This window comes from Glandiceps talaboti, chromosome 15 (genome assembly GCF_964340395.1).
Source record: "Glandiceps talaboti chromosome 15, keGlaTala1.1, whole genome shotgun sequence".
NCBI lineage: Eukaryota > Metazoa > Hemichordata > Enteropneusta > Spengelidae > Glandiceps > Glandiceps talaboti.
This window is the reverse complement of record NC_135563.1, coordinates 3220807-3231165: the sequence shown is the minus strand read 5'-3', so window position 1 is coordinate 3231165 and position 10359 is coordinate 3220807. Positions and strand designations below refer to the sequence as shown.

Here is a 10359-nt window from a genome sequence, read left to right as displayed (position 1 = left end):
CATACATTAAAAAATTGATGAAGGGGTGATATTTTGATTTAAAATATTACTAGTATGTATGTAAACATTGACCAAGTTTGTGATGAAGGTGATAGTGGTAAAATGAAGTGGTTGGGTCTCAATGTGCCCTGTATTGTTTTTTGTTGTTTTGATTTCATGATGTGGTGCACTTGGCAGTTTTTTATGTATTTTTTCTTTTGAATCATACTTTTAAATTTTGCAATCTGTTATGTGAAGACGTTGTGGCATGTGTTATGTAATGGTTAGACTGTCGACAGTCGCTTGCGCCTTTTCCCCAAAAATTTCTATCTAAACTTAAGTTGTTGCCACACTCCGATCCGGCGCAATACTACTATAAATTATAATCGCATACTGATATCGAGGGTTGAAGGCTCGGGTCTTCGGCCCTCGATCACTCAAACATTGACCAAGTTTGTGTACTAGATTGTTATGGATTGGGTTCCGTCTGTCCGTGCGTCCTTGCGTCCATCCGTGTATCCATCCGTCCATCCGTCCGTCCATCCCCAGCCGTTTCTTGGAGATGCCTGGACCGATTTTTTTCAAACTTGGTACAAGGGCAACATGCTATGGCATACATATGCACGTCAATTTGTTTTATGATACGATCCAATATGTCTGCCTGGCAGCCATTTTGTTTGCGAATTTTCCATGTCCAAAGCCATAACTTAGACATGTTTGAACAGATCTCATTCAAAGTTGCTATTAGGAGAATGTTATATGACATGCATGTGCATGCTCATTGTTGTGATATGATCCAATTTTGTTTGCGAATTTTCCATGTCCAAAGCCATAACTCAGACATGCTTGAACAGATCTCATTCAAAGTTGGTATTAACACAGTGTTCTATGACATACATGTGCATATCCATTTTCGTTGTGATACAATCCGATATGGCTGCCTGGCAGCCATTTTGTTTGTGAATTTTCCATGTCCAAAGCCATAACTCAGACATGTTTGAACAGATCTTGTTCAAAGTTGGTACTAGGACAGTGTTCTATGACACACATGTGCATGTTCATTGTTGTCATGATACATACATTGGACAATTGATATTATGTAGTGTTACCTTTTATTGGACAATTGATATTATGTAGAGTTACCTTTTATTGGACAATTGATATTATGTAGTGTTACCCTTTATTGGACAATTGATATTATGTAGTGTTACCTTTTATTGGACAATTGCTATAATGTAGTGTTACCTTTTATTGGACAATTGCTATAATGTAGTGTTACCTTTTATTGGACAATTGATATAATGTAGTGTTACCTTTTATTGGACAATTGATATAATGTAGTGTTACCTTTTATTGGACAATTGATATTTTGTAAGGTTTTTTAAAGTCCTTCACAAACAGAACTTATCAATACTTGAAAATAATAATAATTTGATTTAATTATAGATATACAGTGATGAACACTCATCTGTGCAGATGTTCAGTCTATGTTCATAGATTTCAATTCTGTGCAGACATTCAGTCTATGATCTTAGATTTCAATATGTTTTGCATCAAGATATACTAGTAACTCGCTGAAGCTTTCACCAGGTATCTGCCATGGCTTTGTCATCCACTATGTCAGGTGTTGTACACGTATGCGTGCCTTCAGACAATTATTCCAAAATCTCATAAACTGGCAAGATCCTCATCACAGTTCATTGAGGGTTGTAAAGTCCCTATAAACAGATGACCAATGAGGACATTCATTTGACCCAAACAATGTGAAAATTACGGATTGTGAACCAACCTGGTTTTAGGAGGAGATGAAGGAAACAATTCATATAGGGACTTTACAACCATAAATAAAGCATGATGGGGGATGTTACCAGCTTCTGAGAATTTGGAATAATTGACTGAAGGCACGTAAGCATGTACAACAATTAAGAAAACAATGATGAAGCCATGGTGGATACCTGAAACTTGTATATGTTGGTGGAAAATAAATTTAAATTTAATTATAGATGTATTCAGATAATGTGCCAGCTAGATTATTTAGAACATTTCTCGTCTGTGTCAAGGGTTTGGTATATGTAATGTGTTTTACTACCAACCTCTCTGTAACCACCGTTATGATCCATAGCAAATGATTTCACACACAGTAGTTATAACGTCATTTATCTGCTATTGTAGGATTCAGTTGTTGTCCAACAGCTTGTTAGATTGTGTTCAGTAATCACCAATAGGATTAATACCCAACACTTCCAAACCTCTAGTGATGTGTTTTACCTACTGGGTACCCAGAAACCACTTCTACCCCAAAGAAGTAAATATATTTCAAGTGTATGAAAAAGAAATTCATTCTCTACTACAGAAATACTTCAAGACCAGCTCATCAGCCCCAAAGATGTTGTGTGGGTGATAACACGACTTGCGGACAGAAATACTTCAAGACCAGCTGATATAAAAGTCAGGTCTTGAAATAAATTTCTTTCCACTAGACTTGTTTTCAGCTCCCAAGAAAAACAAGAATGAATTTCTTTTTCATGCTATACAAATTTCAAATGCATGAAAAAGAAATTCATTCTCTTCTTGTTGTGTGGGTGATAACACGACTTGCGGACAGAAATACTTCAAGACCAGCTGATATAAAAGTGAGGTCTTGAAATAAATTTCTTTCCACTAGACTTGTTTTCAGCTCCCAAGAAAAACAAGAATGAATTTCTTTTTCATGCTATACACATTTCAAATGCATGAAAAAGAAATTCATTCTCTTCTTGTTGTGTGGGTGATAACACGACTTGCGGACAGAAATACTTCAAGACCAGCTGATATAAAAGTGAGGTCTTGAAATAAATTTCTTTCCACTAGACTTGTTTTCAGCTCCCAAGAAAAACAAGAATGAATTTCTTTTTCATGCTATACAAATTTCAAATGCATGAAAAAGAAATTCATTCTCTTCTTGTTGTGTGGGTGATAACACGACTTGCGGACCGAAATACTTCAAGACCAGCTGATATAAAAGTGAGGTCTTGAAATAAATTTCTTTCCACTAGACTTGTTTTCAGCTCCCCAAGAAAAACAAGAATGAATTTCTTTTTCATGCTATACAAATGTGACCTCTTTTGGGTAGAAGTGGTTTGTATAGACCCCAAGTCAGTAAAAGACAAGACTGGAAGTTTGATTCCGTTGTCATGGTATTCTTCTTTTAATACTTACATGCATGGCCCCTACCGAAGTGTTCTCCACTTTAAACTGGTAGTGTGTACAACTTTGTTTTGTCTATTGAAAACTTAACATACAGCTACCAACTAAATGAATATGAAACTAGTATGATTTTATAGTTGCAGATTGAAGTAGTAAACATGTACTGAATTATCCTACTATTGATAAACAATATGCATTTACTGATTTAATTTCTCTACATTTACATATTGCTGTTAGTTGTGAAACCTAATCAATTTCAAGTTCTAATATTTATAAAATGTACTTTCACATACTTGTGTAATGAAATAGTATGATATATTTAGCATCAATAATTTAAACAATGTTTATATATGTATATGTATACTCAGATGTTTATATATGTATACTCAGATGTTTATATATGTATACTCAGATGTTTTTGCCAAAAAATGAATAAAGAAATGATGATAGAAATAATATTGGCTGGTGTGTATGTGGATGTCTTAATTCAGCTCATTTTTGCTGATATGTATATGGACGTCTTCTTAATGTGCATGCAGCTCATAGGATGCCTTCAATACAGGGAGGTTATTTTTTAACAAGTTCTCTGGCGAGGTTCACATGTTATAAAAATGGAATAGAGTGTCTGATTTGACTTTCAAACTATTGAGTCGTATTATCTAGCTTTGTATAATTTTGTGATTTTGACATCCCACTGCTGCCACCATTGTAGTGTAATGTTAAAACATACTGTTATGTAGTTAAATAATTGCTGCTGGCAATTATGCAGTAAATCAGTTGTTAGTTGTGAGGAGAGGAGTTGGTCTCACATGAGTGTGGGTTGAACAGTGTGGTGAGGTATTGGGGATAATGTGGTGGAGTAGGTATGTTGACCTCGATCCGAACATTGCCAGTAATGTGCCCATCTGTGGGAGTTCTGGCCTTCAGACTTATGGAAAGTCATCTTTGGCATTTATATTAATTGCATCACATGACCTTGATCTTAGAGAAGCAAGGTGATATACTCATTGTATAGATATATATTGAAAACCTGTAAACATTTACATGGTGCAAATTGCTAAAGATATTGACATTTATAACAAAAACAGGTTTGGTAAAATTGAAGATTATTTCCATGGTAACTAGGTTAAAGGCCTAAAACTATGTTAAGTTTTTTTTAAGTCTAGCAAAGATTTTCATAAAGTTCTACTCAGAGAGCTTTCAGAAAACATGTAGCAAACATTGCTCCGGAGTGGTATCGACCAACTTTCCCAGCTCATGGACTGTAAGGGACAACAATGACATGAAATATCCATTTTTTAGTCCTCCAAAAGGGGTGCTATTACAATGGGCTCCATCCATCCATCTATCCATCGAGCTATGCATGTGTGTATGTGCATGTGCGTGTGTGCGTGCATGCATGTGTCAGTCCATCGTGCATGCCAATTTCTGTTTTGATATAGTATTATGCAACTTTGACTGAATGTCAGCCACATTTGTAGTTAAAAATCATTGTTTACATCATAACACCAAAACGGTAATACATGGAGACCCCATTAAGTGTCTACCCCCACATTACCAGATGCAAGCTATCTTGGAAACATTGTCTACCTAACTTTAACACTGTTGGTTGGTTCAAGGTAAAATGCCTGTCTGTCTGTCTTGTAGATGATGCAAATGATTTTGGTATTGAACTTTACCTCTCAAACTACTGGGGATGAAATTTGGTTATGATGCTAAAAGCTAGTCTCAAATTGTGAGTGTGTCATACTTACGTAATTGGCCCTAGCAGCCATGACCATGCCCTTGGCAACAGTCAAATAACGTTTTTTTTTACAATTATAACTACAGGGATGGGTAAGCATATTATTCTTAAAGTATGTTAATGCCTTTAGCAACAAGACCCACCCATAGCAACAGGTAAACAATGATGTATAATGCCAAAATGACACCGGTGATGGGAAGGTAAATGAATAAACATTGCAAAATTGTATGTAGATATGCCTAGCAACAAGACCACGCCCATAGCAACATTAAATGAGGGTGTATATTGCATACTAGTATATAACACCATGGATGGATAGGTATGAGAATAAATCTTCAGAAAATGTATGCAAATGTGTCTAGCAACAAGACCACATACTAATTACAGAAAATTAAATTGTACTGTCAACAGCTGTGATGCAACGCCATTGTTGCTTTTATTACTCAATGGCAGCCATATTTGTAGTGAACACTGATGATTCACCAATTAACTCAAAAGACCTTAATACATGGAGACTACATTGACGTGTCTAACACTATATTGCCAGGTTTAAACTTTAAAAGACGCCTTAGTCCTTGTCAAGGAGCCACTGAATTTACAGCACTATCCAAGTAAACTATGAAACTTTTTATCAGATCCAGAAGAATCGGTTGTAATGAATTTTATTTGTCTTATTGTTAGAAGACACATTCATTATAATAAGATGGCGGGAAAAAACCGTGCTTTGATAGTTTTCTTTCATTTCTGAAGAAGATATATCAATGTGAGTACTGGATAGCTGTACAAAATAAGAAATTAACAACACATGTGAAAAAGTTGGTCCGGCTTATGTGAATTATTTAAGACCTTGTAATGTCTGTCTGTCTGTCTGTTTGTCTATTAATTAATTAATCAATCAATCAATCAATCAATCAATCAATCAATCAATCAATCAATCAATCAATCAATCAATCAATCAATCAATCAATCAATCAATCAATCAATCAATCAATCTATCTATCTATCTATCTATCTATCTATCTATCTATCTATCTATCTATCTATCTATCTATCTATCTATCTATCTATCTATCTATCTATCAATTAATCAATTAATCAAGTTCTTTATTTATTTATTTATTTATTTATTTATTTATTTATTTATTAATTATTTATTTATTTATTTATTTATTTATTTATTTATTTATTTATTTATTTATTATTTATTTATTTATTGTTAACATGTTCCTGAGATTTCTGTCGGTTAACCCTCCCTTCTGCCAGACTATTAAATGATATTGTTTGTAATGGAAGATCCCAATGTTGACGACTTTACAGTGAATGTTATAAATGACATGTTGTGATGATTTTTATAGTACTGAAGTTGTAATAGATCCGCCATGATGTTTACTTGTGGTATATGTTATACAGACTACGTATTCACCTTGTGACTGCTAACGAAACATTAGTGTACAACGTCACACCTGCCAAGTTAATAATTACAATAATTGGAGTCTCTTGAAGATATCTGTTGACACACCAGGCGTGGACCTAATCTGTATCTGTGATCGTAATACTGCTCAACAAAATATCGTACCAGCGGTCTTCGTACCAGTCACCTGATGTTTCCCCTAATCAGTTGCTGTGACCGTTGAGCCTGGATACCCTGCCTGCCGCGCCGTAAGTGGTCCTCGCAGTAACGTCACCCATTTTGAATGTCGTTATTTCGTGACCTAGCTAACGCAACTCTGATGCCGACAGTGTAACGGTATAGGTAGTTCGTCTCTCATTGATGTCAGATCAACGAATCATTGGACATTACACAGCAGCTAGGTACAAAGTCTGAACACAAACTGTAAAGACTGAATGTGCTTGCTGACAGCTCTCTGAAGTCCAAGATCACAACTACCCATTGTCTTTATCTGTTATCCAACGTAGCAGTATATAAGCTATAGGAGACTATGGGGACCTTTATTGGCCATATTTCACCAGGACTTGCTTTTCTCAGTTTTGGTTTTCTATGGGCTTTCAAGTACTCATACCTGTACCAAAAAGACAAGTATATAAAACGAAAATCAAGTGAACCACCTGGACGATGTATGCGAATACTAACCGTGATTCCATGGGAAGCAATCATGAAGTTGGTGTACGGAACTCTTGCTGCCCTGGCGGAGTTCTTCTTTCCGTTGGGCGTTAACAAGTTGGAAATGTTCAAGAATGGAGAACTACAACATCCAAATGAATGGCAACATTTCACAATGTATTCCTACTTTGCAATAAGTGGAATTGTGGACATTATAAGTCAGAAGGTGCTGAAACGACGTGCACCATCTCTAGAAAAGTTGTTCCTTGCACTAGCATTTGGTGTGGAATCTCTCTTGCTATACAACCATCGCCATGGCAAAGACATGATGGAAAATAACATCCACATACTAGTATTCATAGCAGCATTTGGAAGTACTATAACAACTGCTCTAGAAATATGGAACCCAAAAGCATACATTCTCCCTTTCATGACTGCTGGTTTTGCGTTACTCCAAGGATCGTGGTTTTTCCACGCTGCTTTCATCATTTACAGACAGGAATGGGATCCATCAGACCATAGTGGTGTCATGTTTGTCACAATGGCGTACTGCTGGCACATGGCCATGGACATGTTAATCATGGCCATTGTTTATGGACTGATGTATGTGTTTTTCGGCAGAAGATGGCGGAAAAGGTACCAGGCAGATTCACGTTTCTCAGATTTATCTGAGCATAAGATTAACGGGATCAATCAGTTCCAAGAGGAAGAAACAGAGTTTAAATTAATGGGACAAAGTGATGAAGACTGAGCCTCGCAATATGTAGTCTGGATGCCAACGTGGTTTTTAACTAAACTACGGTGTAAATCGTAACGATGCTGTATAGGAACTGGACTACGTCATTCTACTGACTTATGGTTCGAACTTCAAAGCTAAATGTGACGATCATTTGTGTAGCAATTATCGTTTACCGTTCTTGATATAGAAAAACATCGCGTCTTGAAAACTTTGTCTATTTATGTAATGTATATCCACGGCTTTGTTTAGGGATCAGTCCACCATATATGACACTCTTTATAAAGAACCTACTCCAAATACGGTTACAAGTCAGAGAAGAATACTTGGGACCATAGCCATATTTCTTATGTGATTGCGAGATTTGAATAATTTTACTATGTGGTACAGGTTATTTTGTAGAATGAACTGTAATTTCAACGTGAATTCTGGTCTGAATTCACAAAAACCTAGAGTGTTATTCGTAGCATGTTTATAACACGACCTAACACTATAAGATAAGATAAGATAAGATAAGATATAGCTTTATTACAACCGCACAGAAAATTGGCAATTCTATTTGGCTATAAGTGTCATGATGGTAACAAAAAGGTCACTGTAACTACGTAGAAACGGCGGAATTCACTGAGTCACACGTTTACTGAATCGCACGTCAGTTATTGACTTTACTTAACTGTTAATATAAACCCGACTTATGGGCAGTGGATTCGTTGTTTAGAGCACGTAGGCCCAAGTTAAAATTATAACAAAGGGGCGGTTGAAAAAAAAAACTTTTGTATTTAGTCGCTTATAGATAATCTCTTAAGGTCTTCCATTTTGGTTTTAACTGAGTATTACAATACGTCTTGAAAATATAGGGTCACATTTGCATGATACGTCTTGACCTGAATTCGAATCAACAGGTGTGTTGTGGTCTTGGTAGTATGTACACTAGTCTAGCTGCTAGACCTCGGATGCTCTGCTGATACAATACGACACACGACCGAACATCGCTATCAAGGATGGAACATCCGAACTTCGTTCGCTTATCGTATCGGAAGAAAGCCCGAACGTCTAGCAGCAAGACTATATGTACACGTCATACATTCATATGTAGACTGCATATAGTCTGTATTCGGACCTTTCTCAGCAGTAGTTCATACACATATCAAGGACATACAAATGATAAACGTTGATCAAGTTACAGATAAAAGCCTTGGTGACAGCTTAAGATTAATAAGGCTTAATAAGGCTATCATGAATAAACCAACTAAAACGTTTCATTCCACTAACTAAATAACTAGCAAGTTGTGTTCTAGCCTGGATGCCAATGTGGTCTCTAATGAAACCACGTGTAGGTGGAGGTGTAAATGGTAACGATACCGTATAGGAACTAGACTATGTAAGTGGAGGTGTAAATGGTAACGATGCCGTATAGGAACTAGACTATGTAAGTGGAGGTGCAAATGGTAACGATGTCGTATAGGAACTAGACTATGTGAGTGGAGGTGTAAATGGTAACGATACCGTATAGGAACTAGACGAGTTATATTCATAAACCTTGACCTTTGTATTTCAAATTAATTTTCTTTTTTATGAGTTCATTCATGTCTTTCGTCGAATGTTGGCATTTTATTGATTGTATTAAATTCATGATATTCGAAACTTGTCTAAGTTTATATATATATTAATTGCCCCTTTCAGTGATTGAAATATATATATGTATTACAAATATCACGTAGGTGGCAAATGAGTTAATATTAGATGATATAATAGTAGAGTCGAACTCTTGTTCAACTGCCCATTTTTATGATATTGAAAATTTAACATTGGAAACCCAACAAGATTTATGTGTTTCATAATTAGAACTGTAAAATATATTTATTTTATGCAATTTAAAGTCATATAAAATGGATATGATCACCCATAATTCAATCTTCAAACTTAATCAAATAGGTAATCGAGATGACAACAGTGGTTTATCTCTTTATAGGAAGCTCGCTATTAATTATTTAACGACACATTTTTTTCTCAAAATTTGCACAGGTGTAATCAAAGACTTGCAAAATCAAAATATGAAGAAGAGAAATTGGTGGGTGGGTATAGCGCCCTCTAGTGACAATAGTTTGGTGTATCTGATTAAAATACGATGTGGTGAAAGCGTCTAAATGCTTTATTTACCTCTATTTCCATCGTTTTGTGTCGTTTGTTTTTGTATCGAGTGATTGCCGTGGGAAAGCGGCGTAATATCGCGTATTGACTGAAATTAAATATAATATTATAGGACTCGATTTTCTTATTAATCTTGTCATTGATAATCCTTCTAATGATTGGCTAGTGTTTAGTATAACACATCCCCTAATCAAATCTAGTGATTACGCCCCCACAGTATTGGAACATGACACTGTTGTATATGAAAGCTTATTATAAATAAGCTATGGGAGTATTACAACATAAAAAAGAATGGAAGAAATTAGTTCACTGCAGTTGGAGTCAATTCCATCCTTTCTGTTGTCCATCAATATTCATTTTTTTTGTTACCATTATTTTGTAATCATTGATACGTTTGGGTGAATACACCACTTACATACTATTCATGACATGTCCCCTAGTACCTTGTACAGCAAGATAAGGACAGTCATAAAAGAAACCACACATTTATGGGATCGAGTT

General features: G+C 35.7%; 1 protein-coding gene across 1 annotated transcript; it reads left to right on the top strand.

Moving 5' to 3' along the window:
* Positions 1-6849: 6849 nt before the first annotated feature.
* Positions 6850-7722, top strand: LOC144446833 (transmembrane protein 45B-like). Its single transcript, XM_078136675.1, has one exon. The coding sequence runs from the start codon at positions 6850-6852 to the stop codon at positions 7720-7722; it is 873 nt and encodes a 290-aa protein (XP_077992801.1).
* Positions 7723-10359: the final 2637 nt, after the last annotated feature.

What these genes read in the sequence shown, in the direction of transcription:
- LOC144446833 (XM_078136675.1), top strand. Translation starts at nt 6,850, where the DNA reads ATGGGGACCTTTATTGGCCATATTTCACCAGGACTTGCTTTTCTCAGT.